The 21986-nt window shown below is 37.6% G+C and overlaps 1 protein-coding gene across 3 annotated transcripts in view; it reads right to left on the bottom strand.

Moving 5' to 3' along the window:
• The window catches only part of MASTL (microtubule associated serine/threonine kinase like), a 36877-nt gene that overhangs the window by 11450 nt on the left and 3441 nt on the right, over window positions 1-21986 (bottom strand). Inside the window, exons 1-9 of one of the 3 annotated variants that reach the window (XM_077896701.1) lie at window positions 21161-21298; window positions 20072-20175; window positions 13043-13182; window positions 12060-12148; window positions 8507-8613; window positions 8130-8280; window positions 4172-4344; window positions 1991-3136; window positions 169-307 (exon numbers count right to left, since the gene is read on the bottom strand). In XM_077896701.1, the coding sequence (XP_077752827.1) occupies window positions 169-307; window positions 1991-3136; window positions 4172-4344; window positions 8130-8280; window positions 8507-8613; window positions 12060-12148; window positions 13043-13182; window positions 20072-20113 (1987 nt within the window). In that variant the 5' untranslated portion in view covers window positions 20114-20175; window positions 21161-21298. Of the gene's footprint in view, window positions 1-168; window positions 308-1990; window positions 3137-4171; window positions 4345-8129; window positions 8281-8506; window positions 8614-12059; window positions 12149-13042; window positions 13183-19885; window positions 20029-20071; window positions 20176-21160; window positions 21299-21986 lie in introns of those variants that run through there. The other 2 variants (XM_077896700.1, XM_077896703.1) reach the window with 2 other exon arrangements.

Here is a 21986-nt window from a genome sequence, read left to right as displayed (position 1 = left end):
CTTCTTTAACCATAAGAAATGCCATATTTATGAGAAAACAGTATCACATGAGCTCATTTTCTTTTACTCCAGGCAATCCAAGTACCAAAGAAATTTAAAACCATTTTACCTTAAAAGAAAACGTAGTAATTGATAATACTTCAAAAACTGAAGACATGTAAGTCTTACCATGGGCCCTGCCCAGTAACAGCTCAGGAGCAAGGTAGTCCGGGGTTCCAAGAATTCGCGCATCATCTACTGGGGCCGCTCCTCGCCTTACACTCTTTGGAGTTCGGTATGGAGTTTCTGATTTGACCTGATTTGGGGTCTGCCAATTTAAAAAGAGTTTTCAGTAAATCTCTTCATTCCTTCTACAGTGAACAGAAATACTAAAACAAAAGCAAAGCTAGGCAGTCAGGCATAAAAGCCATACTCTAATCCTTGATAAATTTTGAAAATGGACTCATTACCAACGATGATTCCAAACAGTCCTAGTATCTGGTGAAATTATTTTTTTTTAAGATTTTATTTATTTATTAGAGACAGAGACAGAGAGAGAGAGAGAGAAGCAGGCTCCATGCAGGGAGCCTGACATGGGACTCGATCCTGGGTCCCCATGATCACACCCTGGGCCGAAGGCGGCGCTAAACTGCTAAGCCACTAGGGCTGCCCATCTGGTGAAATTAAATAGCTTAGATAAGACCAATTACTTTAATAAGATCTAGATATGCATGCAAGAATGAAGAAATCTGTAAGAATTTGATAGCGTGGATTTTTTTAAAAAAGATTTGAGAGAGAGAGAGAGCACAAGCAGGGGGAGCGGCAGAGGGAGAAACAGGTTCCCCACTGAGCAGGGAGCTGGATGTGGGACTGGATTCCAGAACCCTGGGATCATGACCTGACCCAAAGGCAGACACTTAACCAACTGAGCCACCCCAGCACCCTGATAGCATGGATTAATACAAACTTAAGAATGGTCACTGAAGGATGCTATGGTTGAAAATGACTGAATTTTATGTGACTGAACACATAAGCTGAAGTAAATGTAAATAACCTCTTGTGCTAATCAGTATTTGTTTAAGATATCCTGTATTCTCACAAGGACTCTGTGAGACCAGTGGGACAGGTGTCAGCACATTCTACGGAGAGACAAGAAATAGGCTCTGAGGAAAAGGAACTTCTAAGTCACTCAGTGAGTTCTGATTAGAAAACCCCAAGTCTTAATTGAGGTGACCTTAATTCAGTTTGCATATTTTCTATTTTATGATGTCTCTCCAAAAAAAGAAAAAAAAATTAAAACTTTGGGATTATTAAGATTAAAAAAATGAAAACTTTGGGATTATTAAGATGAAGATTATTAGACAATAAAAACAGAAGACTTGAAATATATACTTTCCAACTATTTTCTTTGAAAAGAAGAGATAATGTAGGAAGGTCCTTGGAAGGGAGTAAGATAGACTGAACTTTAATATTGTAACTTGGAGTTGCTTTCATCAAGTGAAAATATGTGTCTGTAAATAAGTAAACATGTGAAAGTCTAGGGGCACCTGGGTGGCTCAGTCTGTTAAGTGTCTGCCTTTGGCTCAGGTCATGATCTTGGGGTCCTGCGATCAAGCCCCACAGCGGGCTCCTGGTGCAGCAGGGAGTCTGCTTCTCCCTCTCCCTATGCCCCTTCCTTCTTCCCCGACTCATGAGCATGATCTCCCTCAGAAAAGAAAATCTTAAAAAAATAATAATAATAAAATAAAATCTTAAAAAAAAAAAAAAAAAAAAAGCAAAAAAAGAAAATATGTGAAAGTCCAGAGAGCAAATGCAGGAGGCTCTATAGTTAATAAAATTACCACCAGCTTTACCTTTCTGCATCAAAACCTCCAATAATCCATAGATTCCTAACCATCAAAACAGAACTTTATGATTAATCTCAGAAAGTCTAGGTGAGAGGCAAGTATCTGGCCTTCAGAGTTTCTTGTTATAAAATCTAGAGACAAAGTGTTAAAAAGTTATCACATACCTGATATGGCACATAGGATATTCCTTTTTGGCTAGGGGTTATAGCCATGGGATATGAACCACTATAAACACAGGAAATATCCATTGCATCTAAAGAGGTAACACTCATTTTGGATGGTTCTGAGTTATTGGACGCATTAATATGACTGTTAAAACTTCGAAAAGCTACTGCATTTCTTTTAGATAAGGTTAATGTTTTTAACACATCAGAAGACGAAGCTAACATTTTTTGGCTACTGGCTTGGACAGCCAGATTCTCATCATCTTTTGGCAAGGGATTTTCTTGCCAGCTGGGTGATACAGCAAGTAGGTCTTCAATGTTTGATTCTTCAAAAGAAGATTCTCTGATGCTTTTATCTGGATCTAAGGACTGCCTTTCTAATGAACTTTCCATTATAGAAATTCCAGGAAAAGATGAATCAGAGTCCATACAGATACTTTTAGAAGCTCTCTCATCATCAGAACCCAGAAAGCTAGAACTTAAGAACTTCTTATTATTCTTGTTGCAATCTTCATCCAATTCACACATAAGGTTTTTTGCTATCATTGGGATAGGTGATTTTTCTGGGGTTTGTTGTTTATCAATGGAAGAATTGACCATGTTCTCCTTATTGGCACAGTCACTTTGTTGACTTTCACATACCGATAGCTTCAGGTCTTGGACTTCATTGGTTAAGCTTGTCCTTTGATTTATATAACCATTACTTTTTTCATTTCTAGACTTATGCTCTATACAATTTTTTTTATTCTGTATGATGTTCTGACAAGGACTAGAGTCAACTAACTCAGAATTTCTTTTAAAACCTCTTTTTCCACAGTATTCTTCAGTCCCATCACTGGGATCCACAACCCACTGATCCGATTGATGGAAAACACACCGGGTGGTGTCAGTGGCCACATTAACATTATTTATGTCCAGTTCTCTTGCTTCCCAAGAAACTTCTCCAGGGAAGCATTTTTTAGCCAGGTTTACACAAGAGCTTCCAGTCGCAGGAATGATACTGCTGTTATGAATAGGAGAAAGGGTTAATTCAAAATCCTTTTTATTGAAACCTTTTGTCTCAATGGCATCGGTAGATTTTGTACACGAAGACTTTTCTATTATATTCCAACTCATCACTGTAGAGCCCAGTGCATCATCACTTTCCTAAGAGGGAGAAAAAAACACTCTTTTAGTTGTATAAAACCGAGATTCTTGAATCTTTTAAACCTCTGTTGATTTCGGTGGAATAGATGACCTCATAAATTACTATGCTACCTATTCCCAGTTTCCACTGGAACAATAGAACAATGATATCACAGAATTAAAAAGCATAAACAATTAAAGTATGTTTTATTAGGTATTGAATGAAACAGCAGCCTAAAATTCAAATAAACTATTTTCTAATATGCACTTGCATAATTTAATATGTATTTGATATTCTATAATACATATTTGATACGTAGTATTTACAGAGGACAAATTAATAGGCAACATTTTCAGGTAAAATTGAGGGTAAAGCTATATTATGTGTATATTTGGTTTGCAATAGCGATATAGATGATTCTGTTTTGAATTACAAAATGCACAGGACTTAAAAATATAGTTAATGGAAAATTATAGACAAAAATTTTGTTAAACAGATCACTTTGCACAAGTATAATAAAACCAAGCTGATAAAGGTGAAGCTAAACTATCCATAATTTATAATTAAAACCCAAAATAACAGAAATTAAAATCCACTGTCAACAAGATGAAATGATGATGCAAATGATAATAACAAAATACTTATACAATATGTTTTCTTGAACAGGAAAGAGGTGAACTAACAGTATTAGGAATGGAAACCTGTTTGTCCTGTAGTGTGTATTATCTATAGAGCAGCCTATAAGAGACGAAAAAAGATTGAGAAATCCTGCCTTGACTAAAAAATAATCTGACCTGACTTCTAGAATACAAATATCCAACAGTGAAGACCATCATATTACTGAGAATAATATTCATTGAATTTCTTAAGACTAGAGTCTAGGTTTCCCTTCAACATGATATAATTTGACGGAATATACAGGGAAATGAAGACTATCTTGACTGCCATTTACCTAAGTTTCATTTCCTTACAGAATTTACACAGAAAAGTATAAAGTATCTCCGTCATTCATGTGACATGAAATTGGCCTGGGTTCAGATAAATGTCCCTCTAACCTGGCAGTCTTTTTCCCATCTGGGACTGCTGTGGCACTCAGACTCCACACTGGACAGGAAGGTGTGGCTCTGACTGCTGGCACTTGATGTAGCCAGCCTTCTCCTGGACTGCAGTAGATTAGATGTCAGGCACTTCACAGGCATCCCAGGATCGGAGGTAACTGTTTCAAGACCTGGAGGGAACAGAAAACACTGAGGCTTATGTCACATCCTTGAGCTCCTCACTGAACCTGAATCTTTCCAGTTAATTAGGCAAGGTATTAATAAGTATGTATATCAGGACTCTGTCTGTGTAAACATTATTTAATCCACAGGACAGCTCAGGTATTTTAGACATACAAGTACGGTTATGAACGTTTAGGAAAAAAAACAAAACAAAAACCAAAAATAACCCTTAACATTCACAAGTGAAAATCAGGACAAAAGAACTAAATTGTAATTAGGGGAACACCCATTATCCAATTTGAAACTCATCTTGATAAAGGAGTATTATTGATATGCTATATCCACATATGTTATAAGATGGGAATGTCACTAAATTTACTCAGTTCAATTTGTGTTTAATTAAAACCATAGTTTTAGGGGTGCCTGGGTGGCACATCAGTTCAGCATCTGATTGTTGGTTTCGGCTCTGGTTGTAATTCCAGGGTCGTGACACTGAGCCTCGAATTTGGGTTCCATGCTTAGCACAGAGTCTTGATTGAGATGCTCTCTCTCTCTCCCTGCCCTTCCCACTTGTGTTCTCTCTCTCTCAAATTAAAAAAATACCTTTATTCTAATGTTGAAGTTTATGTGATTACAAGTGTGAAATTATCCACATCCATAAAGATTTTTGTTTTTTTTTCAATACTACTGTAAGATAGTGACTTGGCTAACAGCAAGATAGTGACTTGGCTAACAGCAAGCCAGTGCAAGATGGTAGCATCACCTACATGATACATGTTGGTTTATTACATAAACTCTTGTTTCTGAACTTATGAGACAAAATAGGCAACTATGCTTTTACTAAAGATCATAGTTTGTGCATATACAGATTTTCCATGTATGGATACGATCTGTATATCTTGTTTTTTCTTTCCCAAAGAGTTTAGGTAAAACACATTACTTTAATCCCAAGTAAGTTTGTACAGTTTTTTGATTTAATGAACCTTGGAACTTTATATATATATTTTTTTAATTTTTATTTATTTATGATAGTCACACAGAGAGAGAGAGAGAGAGAGGGGGGCAGAGACACAGGCAGAGGGAGAAGCAGGCTCCATGCACCGGGAGCCCGACGTGGGACTCGATCTCGGGTCTCCAGGATCGCGCCCTGGGCCAAAGGCAGGCGCCAAACCGCTGTGCCACCCAGGGATCCCGAACCTTGGAACTTTAAAATTAGAAGTATAGAGTTCCAATGGCCATATATTTTTTTAAAGTTTTTTTTTTTTTTTTAAGATTTTACTTATTTATTCATGGGAGACATACAGAGAGAGGCAGAGACACAGGCAGGAGGAGAAGCAGACTTGCTGCAGGAAGCCCAATGTGGGACTCTATCCCAAGGCCGTGGGATCATGACCTGAGCCAAAGGCAGACGCTCAACCAACCAAGCCACCCAGGCGGCAACCCCAATGGCCATCTAAAACAACTTTATTTTTGGTACATAAACCCTCTCAGTGAAATTCCTGAAACTCACTGGACACTGACCTTGATAGTTGACTAAACCACTCAGCTTACCTTTCCCCCTAATGTGGACATTTCTGTCTACCCCAATGCCATGTGCATACTGTATACTTGCTAAAGAGTTTTTTTTGGATCACTGATATGATGAGACCATTTCTCTCTTTGGAACTTTTGATGATTCCCCTGTTCTACAGCTTAAATTCTAGGTTCCCTGTAATGACAATTGATCCTTCCCCATCTATCTGCTAAATGTCCTTTCCCATTGCACATGCTTCTCATTCTGACATAACATATTCAGTCCCCATTGTCTGAAGATGGGATACTTTCAAGTGTCCATGCCTTTGTTCATTCCTCTATCTGAAATGCTTTTTTTTTTTTTTTTAAGATTTTATTTATTTATTCATGACAGACAGAGAGAGAGGGAGAGACACAGGCAGAGGGAGAAGCAGGCTCTCCACAAGAAGAGCCCGATGTGGGACTCAATCCCAGACTCCGAGATCACACCCTGAGCTGAAGGCAGACGCTAAACCGCTGAGCCACCCAGACATCCCTGAAATTCTCTTTTCTAATACATTTGGAGTTATTGCTGTGTCTTTACTGAGAAACATTCCTGATTTTCTCAATTAGCATTTAACACTGTCTGTGTTGTATCACAGTATCCTTCTTATGATTTTAGAGGAGCTATTGTTAATCCTTTTACACATGTAGTCAACACAGAATTACAAGTTCTTCTGAGGCAAGGACTGCTCTCATTCATCTTAATAGCCACATAGTGACCAGCAGGGTGCCTTGCCCTGATCTACTTCTGACTAGATGAAGAAAACAACTCAGGAAGATGCATGTACTTTCATTTAAGAATAAGGCTGTAGTAACATCTGCATATTCTGTATTTTAGTAGTTTTGTATTTATCAAAGCTATATACATTTTTCAGCCACTTAGTTTTCCATAGAAGTGATTTTGACAGAAGAAATAAGACTCAGTGACTGTGGAAGAAAGGGTCAATGGACAGAAAATTTTATTTGCAATCAGGACTTGGCTTACCCATTACTAGTGTGAAACTAAACGTTTTCAAACATTAGGTTTCTCATTTCTAAGTGAGATATCCTGGACATGTACAGATTTGAGGACCAAATTCAAAATGAGGTTAACGTCTATGAAAACATGTTAACTAATTGTTCTTTAAAGCGTCATTATTCACATTCTTTTTTTTTTTTTTATTTTTTATTTTTATTTTTTTTTTTTTAAATTTTTTTTTTTAATTTTTATTTATTTATGATAGTCACAGAGAGAGAGAGAGAGAGGCAGAGACACAGGCAGAGGGAGAAGCAGGCTCCATGCACCGGGAGCCCGATGTGGGATTCGATCCCGGGTCTCCAGGATCGCGCCCTGGGCCAAAGGCAGGCACCAAACCGCTGCGCCACCCAGGGATCCCTTATTCACATTCTTAAGACAAAGAACATGACTGAAGAGAACTAAATCATCCACATTTCTGGGCACCTGGGTAGCTCAGTCAGTTAAGCGTCTGCCTTCAGCTCAGGTCATGATCCTGAAATCCCAGGATCAAGTCCTATGTCTGGCTCCCTGCTCAGGAGGGAGTCTGGGTCTCCCTCTGCCCCTACCCTACTCATGCTTACATGCATTCTCTCTCTCTCAAATAAACAAATAAAATCTTTTTTAAGAAACCATCCACCCTTGCTGACTTATAAAAGGTGAAGTGCTATACAAATGTCCCATTCTCTTCCTCTACTACTTTTGTTTTTTTATCGTATGCTAATAAAAAATTATATTTTTACTTCAGCTATTTTATTTCAAAATCTTTTGGAAATAATTTTATAAAGACACAAAATATTATAGGTACTATATCTTCTCTATATAAATCTTCCATAGACCCAGTACAGTGAAATTTATCCAATGATCATTCTAATACCAAGCTAATTGAAGCATATCTCATTAGCTAGATATTTTACTCTGTTGACTTACAGAACTGCAACTGGGGAGCCTGGCTGGTTCAGTCAGTAGAGCATGTGACTCTTGATCTTAGGGTTGTAATTTCCAGCCCTATGTTGGGTGTAGAGACTACTTAAAATAAAAATTTTATAAAAAAAAAAAAAAAAAAAAAAAAAGATCTGCAGCAATCTGTGTCAGAAATGGCATTTACATTAGGAAATGTAGGAATGCCACAGACTGTTCAAGTATTGGCTTTCAAACCTACATTAGAAATTAAAAAATTCAAAAATATTTTGTTTCTCAAAAGACACACTTAATGGAATAAACTATCATTTCTTTTATACTCACATGAGTGTAGTAGTTTGCTAGAATAAGGAGTGGTATCCCTGTGATCTACAGACATGGGACAAATTAGTCCTTGAGAAAGCTGTGATGTTTCAAATACATGGGTTGAAAGAATATTTGCAGAGTCTTTGTCTTTTTCTGCAGCTGGTGTGTACTATGAAAGAAAAAAACAAATGCTATGATTTAACTCTACAAAAATACCACCTAAATACCAACCATTTAAGTAGATAATGTTAAAGTAACTCAACATCCTTGATATTTAAATTTATTTATTTATTTTTTGATATTTAAATTTAAATTTATTTTAAACAAGTTTGAAAATTTTAAGTGGCAATCATGAAAGGGCATGTTATGTGAGTTTTTTCTAATCAAATACTTACAAATCTTAAAGAGCTGATGAGAGATAACACTTGTCCTGGGGTTCTTGAATAATCTTGTCTAGGTTTAGCCATTGACGGTGTTGTAAGGATATCCATCATATTGATATCTATGTATGGAAAGAAAAGTATATGAAATTCTTTAAAAACTTCAATGCCGTTGACTTACTAGGCAATAATCATCTGTTCTAAACTTTGTCTCCTTTTCCACATTATTAACATTATCTTTAACACTAGCTCGTGTAAGATGAACATATCCAGAGAAGCCACCACATGACAGAGTAAACATATACAACCAAGCTGACAGAGAAATACAAATACTGTATGACTCCTATTATATATAGAATCTTAAAAAACAAAACAAAAATAAGCTCCCAGGTATAAAGAACAGATTGGTGGATGCCAGAAACGGGTGGGGGATAGGAGAAATGGATGAAAAGGGTCAAATAAATAAATATTTCCCTATTAAAAAAAAGCAAGTGATTGAAATTGTTAAACTTTCATAGAACAGTCTTGCTCTAAAATGAATAGAACACAATGTAATGACCCAAATTAGGGAGTAGTCACTAAACAAGAATATTACCCCACTGGCAACAAAATAATTCTTGGTAAATCAAATACTAGAAAAGGATGTGGTAAGAAATATTAAGAAAGGAATATTAGGAATATAAATTAAATTTCAATAGGTCAAGATAGAAATTTATGCAGAATTTTTATCAGTTTCAGGGCATAACATTGTAAAATAATTCAATGTTCACTACATTATATGTGAGTTCTAAGGAACACAGTACTTTAGATACCAAAAATGGTAGGTGCCTGGCTGGTTCAGTCGGTAGAGCATGTGACTCCCTGATCTCAGGGTCATGAGTTAGAGCCCTACATTTCATTGGGTACATAGATCCCTTTGTCTGTATTTGTTATCCTGTACTTTTCATACCCATAATTTATTCATTTCATAACTAGAAGCCTGTGTCTTCCACCCCCTTTCACCCATTTTTTACCCTTTTGCCCTTTCTCCCCAACATTTATCAGTTTGTTCTCTGTATTAATGGGTCTTGTCTCTGCTTTGTTTTTTTAGATTCCATATATAAGTGAAATCATAAGTACTTCTCTTTCTGTCTAACTTATTTCATTTAGCATAATCCTGTCTAGGTCCATCCATGTTGTCACAAATGGCAAGACCTCATTCTTCTTTTATGGCTGAGTACTATTGTATTGTGTGTGTGTATACCACATCTTCTTTTTTTTTTTTTTTTTAAGATTTTATTTATTTATTCATGAGAGACACAGAGAGAGAAGCAGAGACATAGGCAGAGGGAGAAGTGAGTTCCTCTCAGGGAGCCTCTTGCAGGATTCGACCCTCAGACCCGGGATCAGGACCTGAGCCGAAGGCAGATGCTCAACCACTGAGACACCCAGGCATCCCTGCACTACATCTTCTTTATCCATTCATCTAATGATGGACACTTGGATTGCTTCCCTATCTTGGCTATTGGAAACACTGCTGCAATTAACATAAGAATGCACAATATCTTTTTGAATTAGTATTTTTGTTTTCTTTGGGTAAATATCCAGTGTACTGTATAGTAAGGAACATCCTTAGTGGCTTCTCATCTAGCCACCTGTACTCAAATATTATTATTACTGCTGTGAAGCATCTGAGTAGTTATGTGAAATGGGATTAATAAAAATCATAAATACCTCACATCAGCTCAGGTCAGATTTTATCAAATTAAATGAAAATCCTTAGGTATTCAAAACTTTTTGAAATTTGTACTTGCAGTTTAAGATTGATAGATCTGTATTTCTTTTTAAAAAATTAAAATTCCTCCCCCCCCCAAAAAAAATTACAATCCCATGGTAAGCCCAATTTTGTGCTCTACTGTTCATTTACTTCTAAATGCTATCATTTTAATAGGTAACACAATAGGTTACCAAATTTTTAATTTTTTAATTTATTTATGATAGTCACAGAGAGAGAGAGAGGCAGAGACATAGGCAGAGGGAGAAGCAGGCTCCATGCACCGGGAGCCTGACGTGGGATTCGATCCCGGGTCTCCAGGATCGCGCCCTGGGCCAAAGGCAGGCGCCAAACCGCTGCGCCACCCAGGGATCCCTAGGTTACCAAATTGATAAGCTCACAGGTATTCATGTTTCTATGATAAACGTAAGTAGGGGCAGCCCTGGTGGCGCAGCGGTTTGGCGCCGCCTGCAGCCTGGGGTGTGATCCTAGAGACCCGGGATCGAGTCCCAGGTCGGGCTCCCGGCATGGAGCCTGCTTCTCCCTCTGCCTGTGTCTCTGCCTCTGTCTCTCTGTGTCTATGAATAAATAAATAAAATGTTTAAAAAATAAATAAATAAACATAAGTAATTTCTAGTTTCTCCTTATAAGAAACAAAGGTGCTACAAAGTTTTATTCATTCATTTTCTTCTCTTGAACAGTTTCCTTAGAATAAATTCCAAGACAGACTAGGTCAAAAAGAATTAAACTTTTTTGTTTCTTTTTTTTAAATTTTTAATAAAGATTTTGTTTATTTATTCATGAGACAAGAAAGACAGAGAGAGAAAGAGACAGAGAGGCAGAGACACAGGCAGAGGGAGAAGCAGGCTCCATGCAGGGAGCCCGATGTGGGACTCGATCCCGGGACTCCCGGATCACACCCTGGGCCAAAGGCAGGCGCTAAACCGCTGAGCCACCCGGGCTGCCCAACTTTTTTGTTTCTTAAAACACATTGATAGATATCTGTTGGAAAGCACTGTGCTAATAATCTATAGTGTTTCTAGAAAAACTAACTGTGCTTTTGCAGCCTCATTAACTTTAGATCTTCAGTTCTCTTTTTTTTGCCTAGCTTAATAGTGTGATTCATTTGCTATTTTTTAAATTAGCATTACTTTCATCACTAGTAGTGAAATTAACATACTTCCAAAACAAGTGTCTGAATTGTGTTCAGTTTGTCTTTTATCAAGGTCTTTGTGGTGATCTTGTCTGTGTGAATAAGTTCTGTAGGCATTATGGTTCATCATGTTATAGGTATTTTAGTCATTTTACCAATGTTTATTTTATTTATTTATTTATTTTTTTCATTTTACCAATGTTTAATTGTTCAAATCAGTTTCAATAGAGACAAAAAGTCAGGAGAACAGAAATTCTGAGTTCCTCTTTGAAGATTCAAAGATTTTTGAGTGCCTTTGAGGATTTAGGAACAATTATTCCCATTCTCATCTTTATGTATTTAATTTTTAAAGATTGTATTTATTTATTCATGAGAGACAAAAAAAGAGAGGCAGAAAAACACAGGGAGAGGGAGAAACAGTCTCCCTGCAGGGAGCCCAATGCGGGACCTCGGAATCATGACCTAAGCTGAAGGCAAATCCTCAACCACTGAGCAACCCAGGCATCCCTCATATTTATTTTTAATACCATTATGCTTTTCTAGTCTTTCTTTGGAACAAATAATCATCAAATTTTAGCCACTATAAGCTAACAAAATAATGTAAGTTAATAGCATGTAGTTGTTGGGTTTTTAAAAAGGTACTAACCTGCTATTTTCCTTACCTCTATTCAAAGTAATTTTGGAAAGCCCAAAATCTGTTAGTTTAATATGACCTTCATTTGAAATAAGCATATTGTCTGGTTTCAAATCCCTGCACATAGAAAAGACAAATAGCAGATAATTAAAAAAGAGCTAGTGGTAATGTTAGAAATAGCAAGGAAATACCCAGAAAGTTGCAGCAGAATCAAACCCTATTTATTTTCTCTAAAATAAGACACTTATCACTGGCTCTGAAAGTACAAAAAAAAAAAAAAAACACTCTCTGTAAATAATCTTCTGTATATCTGAACCTACAAGAAAGTGAACCGATTTAATACTAGATTATCTTTGGCATTATTTATTAGATAGCCTATTAAAACAAATAAACCTCAGGCCAAGTCAAAATCATATTTACCTCTTTCAAGGAGGGTAAGACTAAACTTTAAGAGAGAAGAGCCACTTAGAACATGACTTTAGTTGCAGAGTGAAACATTGTAAGTTAGAATTATAAAATACAGCACTTTTGTATGACAGTAGCAGAGTGGGAAAATTCTTCACAACAAAATGGTGTACCCATGCTCAAAGCAACATATTTAAAACACAGGGAGGGGAGGAGATGAAAGAAGAGTTGATGGAGTTTCTATTTTTTTTTTTTAATTTAGTGCTTTTATTTATTTTTTTAAAAGACATTATTGATGAGAGAGAGAGAAAGAGAGAACCTGAGCTGGGGGAGGGGCAGAGGGAGAAGCAGACTCTCTGTTGAGCAGGGAGCCCAATGTGGGGCTTGATCCCAGCACTCTGGGATCATGACCTGAGCTTAAGGCAGATGGTTAACCAACTAAGCCCTCATTAGAAGAAATTCTATCTTCTAAACTCACACAAGTTACTCCCAAACTTTAGATAACCTGGATACATGGGCACATGGTTATGCAAATATTTCCAACTCAAATATCTAATACATAATTTGATTACTTCCACTTTTAAGGAATAGTTTGTAGAACTTTACCTGTGGATGATTCCATGTCTGTGAAGATAGTCCAGAGCCAAGGCTACTTCAGAAATATATTTCACAGCCATCTCTTCATCAAAGTAACCATATATATGTAGGAGAGACTTGACATCTCCACCAATAAGATATTCCATTACCTATCAAAAAGGAATATATATGTCACAAAATAAAAACAACATTATTACTTTAAAAACATTAGTTGTTACAATTATACATTTTTAGCATGGTTCTGCAACAGACACATTTTCTTGATATCACTACATATTAATAACCAAGTTTGCTCATGTTGCCATATAGTTTTTTTTTTTTTTTTAAGATTTTATTTATTCATGAGAGATACAGAGAGAGAGAGAGGCAGAGATACAGGCAGAGTGAGAATCAGGCTCCGTGCCGGGAGCGTGATGTAGGACTCGATCCCAGGAATCACCCTGAACTGAAGGCAGATGCTCAACTGCTGAACCACCTAGGCGTCCTGCCATATAATTTTTTAAAGTGAAGTTAAACTGTTTAATCTGAACAAAAATTCAGACTTACAGAAAAAGTATAAGAATAGTCCCATATATTTTTCTTTTTTTTTCCATATATTTTTCATCTAGATTCACCCACTGTGAGCATTTTGCCACATTTGCTTTTTTCCTCTCCACATGTAGGAATATAAAATAAATGTTAATAACATAATTATGTTACATAATAAACAAAAGACACAAATATTAACATAAATATCTTAAATTCATGTATTTTTATTCTGACTAAACGGTTTTAAAAATGTGGCAACCGGGGATCCCTGGGTGGCGCAGTGGTTTAGCGCCTGCCTTTGGCCCAGGGCACGATCCTGGAGACCCGGGATCGAATCCCACGTCAGGCTCCCGGTGCATGGAGCCTGCTTTTCCCTCTGCCTATGTCTCTGCCTCTCTCTCTCTCTCCCTGTGTGACTATCATAAATTTAAAAAAAAAGAAAAAAAAATGTGGCAACATCAACAACTGACATTTACAGCTTTTAAGGTTTTGCTAAATAACTGGAGAATAAAGTTGAAGAGGTCATGACCTGTCACCGCCAAATTTTTCAACATGTATCTTCTAACAAGGATTTTTTTTTTTAAGATTTTATTTATTGGGATCCCTGGGTGGCGCAGCGGTTTGGCGCCTGCCTTTGGCCCAGGGTGCGATCCTGGAGACCCGGGATCGAGTCCCACGTCGGGCTCCCTGCATGGAGCCTGCTTCTCTCTCTGCCTGTGTCTCTGCCTCTCTCTCTCTCTCTGTGACTATCATAAATAAATAAAAATTTAAAAAAAAAGATTTTATTTATTTATTCATGAGAAACACAGAGTGAAAGGCAGAAACACAGGCAGAGGGAGAAGCAGGCTCCATGCAGGGAGCCCGACGTGGGACTCGATCCAGGGTCTCCAGGATCAGGCCCTGGGCTGAAGGCAGCGCTAAACCGCTGAGCCACCCAGGCTGTCCTAACAAGGATATTTTTACATTACTACGGAAAAATAAAATTTAAGGAATTTTACACTAATATAATAATATAATCTATAGTCCGTGTTCAAATTTCTCTGAGCATCTATTTTTTTTATTTTTTATTTTTTTTTAATTTTACTTATTTATGATAGGCACACAGTGAGAGAGAGAGAGAGGCAGAGACACAGGCAGAGGGAGAAGCAGGCTCCATGCACCGGGAGCCTGACGTGGGATTCGATCCTGGGTCTCCGGGATCGCGCTCTGGGCCAAAGGCAGGCACTAAACAGCTGCGCCACCCAGGGATCCCTTCTCTGAGCATCTAAATAAATGTCCTTAACAGGGCATCCCTGGGTGGCTCAGTGGTTTGGCGCCTGCCTTTGGCCCAGGGCAGGATCCTGGAGTCCTGGGATCAAGTCCTGCATCAGGCTCCCTGCATGGAGCCTGCTTCTCCCTCTGCCTCTCTCTCTCTCTCTATCATGAATAAATAAATAAATAAATCTTTAAAAAAATAATAAATATCCTTAACAGCAATTTCCCTCACCCTCTTGCTCAAGCTAGGACCCCCATGGGATTTAGTTATCATGGTTGTTCAGGCTCCTTTAATCTAGGGCAGTTTTTTGCCTTTTTTTTTTGAGGGGGGCAGTCTTTCCTGACATCTGATTATTTCCTCACTACTCAATTCAGGTTTGCATTTTTGGCAGGAATTCTAAATAAGTAATGTTGACTTTTTCTTAGAGATTCCCACCAGTTGAGACACCTAATGTCAGCATGTTCCGTTACCGGTGATGTTAACTTTGATCACTTAGTTAAGGTCGTGATTTCCATATGTCTCCATTGAAGAAACACTTTTTTAATCCCTTGGTAATTAATAAGTAATGGGGGGAAATACTTCTAGAGTATGTAAATAAGCTACTTCCCAACAAATGTGCAAGCACTGATCTTAGCATCGTGTGACCAGAGATGATTCTTGTTTGAATTCACTATTGCTATGTGGTTGCAGAGCTCTACTATTCCTCTACATACAGTAGTCATTATTCTATAAAACTCATATAGTTTTAAGGTATAAAACACTGCCTCGTAATAACTTCATAAAACTAAGTCCTTTCTTTCCTCTTTAGGTCAATAGTTTCCCTGCTAGTCAATGTTCACTGATGAGATCAATCATTAAAACATTTACTAAGCTCAAAATCTGTGCTACACACTGTGCTAGCTCTGGTAATTTAAGTATGAATAAAATGTCTCTGCACTGAAAGAGTTTATAATTCAGTAGAAGGCAAATAAATAAACAGATACTGTATTTGAGCTCATGAGAATGTTTATTTTCTTACATCCTCATCAACAATAATTATTGATCCTTTTTATCTGTCATTCTATGAAAAAGTGGACTTATTTATTTTCAAGAAGATTTAGGACTTTCAGGGAGATTTAGGGTCTTTACACTATTTTTGGTCTTTTTTTTAAAGATTCTATTTTTAAGGGGCCCTGGGTGGCTGAGTACATGATCCCAGGGTCCTGGAACTGAGACCCCCCCTTCAGGCTCCCCGCAAGGAGCCTGCCTTTCCCTCTGCCTATGTCTCTGCCTCTCTCTGTGGGTCTCTCATAAATAAATAAAATTTTTAAAAATTCTACTTTTAAGTAATCTCTACACCCAATGTGGGCCTCGAACCCATAACCCCAAGATCAAGAGTCACATGCTCCACTGACTGAGCCAGCCAGGTACCTCTATTTTTGGTCTTGTATGTGTCTTCTCTGAATATTTTCTCCAAACTTGATATTTGACTACATAAATGGTTATTTTGTGTCAAATGTTTAATTTTGTTCTTAATAAGACCTACACCAATTTATGATTATAAAAATATTCACATCAGTTTTGTTCTAGTACTTTTTTTTTGAAAGATTTTATTTATTTGAGAGAGTACACATGAGCGAGCACGAGTGGGTGGGGAGGGGCAGACAGAGAGGGATAAGCAGATTCCTTAGGGAGCTCCATTTGGGGCTCTATCCCAGGACTCTGGGATCATGACCTGAGCCAAAGGCAGACATTTAACCAACTGAGCGACCCAGGTACCCCTTTCTAGTACTTTCATGGATTCCTTTTACGTAGAAATCTATGATACAAAAAGGGGAAACAAATGACCCTCGCACTAACTCTAGTTTCATAACCATGCAGAAAATTATTTCAAGTGACTTCAAAAACTAGAATTTTGGGATGCCTGGGTGGTTCAGCGGTTGAGCATCTGCCTTTGGCTCGGGGTGTGGTCCCGGCATCCTGGGATCAAGTCCCACATTGGGCTGCCTCGAGGAGCCTGCTTTTCCCTCTGCCTATATCTCTGCCTCTCTGTGTCTTTCATGAATAAATAAAATCTTAAAAAAAAAAAAAAAAAACTAGAATTTTGATAGTATATCCTAAGGACAAAAAGAGCTGCAAAACAACAATAACAACAACAACAACAAAAAAACCTAAATTGAATCCGGTTGTTTTAGTGTCAAAAAAAATATTGATATCATTATTTTCAAAATATTAGATATACATAATGTTGTAACTTAAAGCAAATTAATAATTATGTAATTAGGAACCCAGATGGTCAGGGTAAAAGAATACATTTTTTTTCAGAATTTTTTTTTTCAAAGATTTTATTTATTCATTCACAGAGAGAGAGAGAGAGAGAGAGAGAGAGAGAGGCAGAGACACAGTCAGAGGGAGAAGCAGGCTCAATGCAGGAAGCCCGACGTGGGACTCGATCCTGGGTCTCCAGGATCACACCCTGGGCTGCAGGCGGCTAAACCACTGCGCCACTGGGGCTGCCCTTTCCAGAATATTTTTGTATGTTATATACTCTTCAAAGATGTTAAGTAAAAATTTGATAATTTCCCATTGAATTGGAAATTTCATCATGAACTTATGATACATTTTTCTCCTTCTATAAAAATGTTATAGGGGCGCCTGGCTGGCTCAGTCAGATAAGTGTCCAACTCTTGATTTCAGCTCATGATCTCAGGGTTGTAAAATTGAGTCCCACCTTGGGCTCTGTGCTGGGTGTAGAGCCTGCTTAAGATTCTCTCTCTCCCTCTGCTCTGCTCCCCTCTAAAAAAAAATGTTATAAAATACTAAGTCACAGGGATAAAAAGTACAGGATAGGAAATACAGTCAATGATGTTGCAATAACTTTGGTGACAGATGGTAACTAGACTTATTGTGGGGATCATTTCATAATGTATAAAAATATGGAATCACTATGATTTACACCTGAAACTAATAGGATATTGTTTTTAATCCTTTAATTCTTTCTGGTGCTCTCTAATCCCTTTACTACATACTGCTTCATATGCACTGTGTGATTAAATAGTCCTCTACCTTCTCTGGAATGGAATGTATCAATGTTTCCTTTTTTTTTTTTTCCTGTAAGGTGCCAAACAGTAAATATTTTATGCTTTGCAAGACATATGATCTGTGGGCAAATACCTCACTCTTGTAATGTAGCACAACAACAGATAGTAAGGAAACAAAAGGATACAATTGTGTTCCAATAAAATACTTGTTCAGTGAAGTTCAAATTTCATATAATTTTCATGTATAATGAAATATTCTTCCTTTGATTTTTTCAACATTTTAAAAATGCAAATACTATTCTCAGCTTACAGGCTGTGCAGAAACAGTGGGCCATATGTGGTTCACCACAGGCTTAAAAGATGGAAAGTCAATTATTCCTATAGTACTTGGTTTTCACCTTCCTACTGCTGCTCTGTATTGTTTTCAACTCTTTCAGATAGAGAACCACCCTATAAAGTAGACCCACATCTCTGGCTTTCTTAAAACCTAGGCGTCTCCTAAGGGGCTGTCTTTAATATTGCTTTGAGGGTGAATTCCAACACAAATTTGTATCTTTGCTCCAAAATCCCTCCCCACAGCATTATCAGGTTTTATCTCTCACAGAGAAGGTCACTGCAACTAGGTACCATGCTAAGGTATTCATTTTGGAATGTTGTTTAGATTGGTAAAAGAACCCAAACCAACTCATCAATAGGGCATTTGTTTTTTCTTTTTTTTTCATTTTTAAATTTTTTTAAATTTTAAAATTTTTTATTGGAATTCAATTTGCCAACATAGAGTATAACACCCAGTGCTCATCCCATCAAGTGCCCCCCTCAGTGAAGGGCATTTGTTATAAAAATTATGGAATTCCTAAATAAATCCATGTGATTCTGCATAGCCATTAAAAAGGATGAGGTCACCAGTAAGTGGGAAAAAAATATGTAGAACACCATTTATAATATGATCACATTTCTTGTACTTAAACTCTGTAAAAACTTATTGATCTTGAATTAGTCCTAATGTAAAAATGGTGCCCACCACTCTCCTAGAAAAACTCTGTACTCTCCAAAGTTTTCTGGCCCTCCCATCAAATATTTGAAACCACATAAATGTTAGCCTAAATCTGTTAGTTACTCACAGATTTACTGAAAGACTAGAAATGGATTTAAACATCAGGTGCCAAAAGAGTTTTAGATTTGTCTCTATTTTTATTTATTTTTATTTTTAATTTTTATTACTTTTTAAAGATTTTATTTATTTATTCCTGAGAGACAGAGAGAGGGGAGAAGCGGGCTCCCCATCGGAGCTTGATGTGGGACTCGATCCCAGAACCCCAAGAGCATGATCTGAGCCGAAGGCAGATGCTCTATCACTGAGCCACCCAGGTGCCCCGTCTCTATATTTATAATCTATCCTGAATTTTCAGGTGTACAGTTTAAAGTTGGATATAATGTTCTGTTCAGTTTCGAGTTTTTAATATAGCAAAAAGTTGAAGTGTCACACAATAATGTTCCACATACTTACAAGAGAGCTTTAGCATATTGAGGATAAAGGAATTCCACTCAGATCAGATTATGAAAGGAATGAGCATTCTGTTGGTAAACTACTGATCTGGAGTCTAAAATCTACATCCTATTGGCAAATTGAACTCCAGTAAAAAAAATAAAAAATAAAATAAAATAAAATCTACATCCTAAAATCCATTCATTCATAGAAAACCATTTATGTTCATGCTGAATAGAAGCCATTGGAGATACCAAATATTTAATCCACAAACCATTTCAGAAGTTAGGATCTCTAGAATTTGCAGTCAAAATATCCTCACCAATTCCTGTTCCCTCAAATTCTTCATTAGAAATGAAAAGCGAGCAACCCTTGGGATGCCCTCTACCTATGTCTCTGCCTCTCTGTGTGTCTCTCACGAATAAATAAATAAAATCTTTAAAAAAAAAAAAAAAGAAAAAAGAAAAGCAAGCAACCCTCAAAGTCCATGCACCCAAAATCCATCACTTCCCAGTATCTTTCCTTACTATACACCAAACTTTATATAGTATTCCTTTACTTACCAATGGTTTTAGTACTATGTGCCAGATACTGTTTAATATGCTTTATATTAACTGATTAAAATTTCATAACAACCTCTGAGGTATTATTATTATCTCCATTTTGCAGATGAGGAGACTGAGGTGGGTAGTTAATCTTATGTATCAATTTGACTAAGCCATAGTACTGAGATTTAGTGAAACATGAACCTCAATGTTGCTGTGAAGTTGTGTTTCAGATGAGATTAACATTTAGGTAGACTTTGAGTAAAGCTGATGACCCTCCATAATCTGGGCAGACCCCAACCAGCCAGCTGAAAGCATTAAAAGAAAAAAGATCAAGGTGTTGTCCTTCATACTCCCCACCCCCAACTCACCCCAAAAAGAAGGAATTCTGCCTCTACACTGCTTTTTGACCTGAGTTACAACATTAACTCTTCCCTGAGTCTGCAGTCTGCTGGCTTACCCTGCAGATTTCACACTTGCCAGCCCCGACCATCACATGGAACAATTCCTTAAATCTCCACCCTCTACACACACACACACACACACACACACACACACACACACTATTAGTTCTTTTTCTCTGGAGAACCCTGACTCATACAACAGGTAAGGGTACTTGCCAAAGTTATGAAGCTAATAAGTGGAAAAGTTGGAATTCAAACCCAAGTACTCTAACCCAGAGACTGTATTCTTTTTCTTTTTTTAAGATTTTATTTATTTATCTGGCAGAGAAAGAGCATGAACAAGCAGGGGGAGTGGCAGGCAGAGGGGAAGGGAAAAGCAGGCTTGATGCAGGACTCAATCCCAGGACCCTGGGATCATGACCTGAGCTGCAGGCAGATGCTTAACTGACTGAGCTACTCAGGCGCCTTTATACACACACACACACACACACATATATATTTTTAAAGATTTATTTATTTTTTAAATTTATTTTTATTTATTTATGATAGACATATATATATATATAGAGAGAGAGAGAGAGAGAGAGAGGCAGAGACACAGGCAGAGGGAAAAGCAGGCTCCATGCCGGGAGCCCGATGTGGGACTTGATCCCGGGACTCCAGGATTGCGCTCTGGGCCAAAGGCAGGCGCGAAACCGCTGAGCCACCCAGGGATTCCCTTAAAGATTTATTTTAAAATAATCTCTACACCCAATATGGAGCTTGAATTCAGAACCCTGAGATCAAGCTGCTGGCTAAGCCAGCCAGCCCCCCACTCGCCTTGTCAACTTGAGGCACTGAATTCAGTGACTGCTAAATAGAAGAAAAAAACGTAAAATCATTTACTTACCAAGTAGACATTGTTTGCTGACTGTAGTGAATAGTACAAATGGACAATGAAAGGACTTTTGCTTAGTGCTAGTGCATCCCTCTCAGCTTGTACCTGATGAGTCATATTTTTGTTGATCATATCTGCTTTTTTGACAACCTATGGTAGACAACATAACAATACATTCATTTTATTTTTTATTACAAAGTGTTCTCAGGTTTCAGAGTTGCCTTCGTGAAAACCATGAAAAACATAGATACCATTATTATTACCATCAAGAAACTGTCAGAAAAAAAAAGAAACTGTCAGAAAAACAGCTAATATGGTGAAACAAAACTAAACTTTTTTCAAGAGAACTACTTATTTTGGAACCCAGTGGCAAAAGAATCACATCCCTTTTTTTTTCAGATTTTGTTTATCTATTCATAGAGACACACACAGAGAGAGAGAGAGAGAAAGAGAGAGGCAGAGACACAGGCAGAGGGAGAAGCAGGCTCCATGCAGGGAGCCTGATGTGGGACTCCGGGATCATGACCTGGGCTGAAGGCAGGTGCTAAACTTCTGAGCCACCCAGGGATCCCTCATTATTTTTTTTTCTTTAAAGATTTATTTATTTATTTATTCATGAGAGACACAGAGAAAGAGAGAGGCAGAGACACAGGCAGAGGGAGAAGCAGGCTCCCCACAGGCAGCCCGATGCGGGACTGATCCAGGATCCCAGGATCCCACCCTGAGCCAAAGGCAGAGGCTCAACCACAGAGCCACCCAGGCACCCCTCCATTCATTATTCTTATAACAAAGTTAAAAGATAGTAATGATCCTAATAAGCCCCCAGGTAATCAGGAAT

Source organism: Canis aureus, chromosome 5 (assembly GCF_053574225.1).
Source record: "Canis aureus isolate CA01 chromosome 5, VMU_Caureus_v.1.0, whole genome shotgun sequence".
NCBI classification, from domain to species: Eukaryota; Metazoa; Chordata; class Mammalia; order Carnivora; family Canidae; genus Canis; species Canis aureus.
This window is presented reverse-complemented; position numbering and strand designations above follow the sequence as displayed.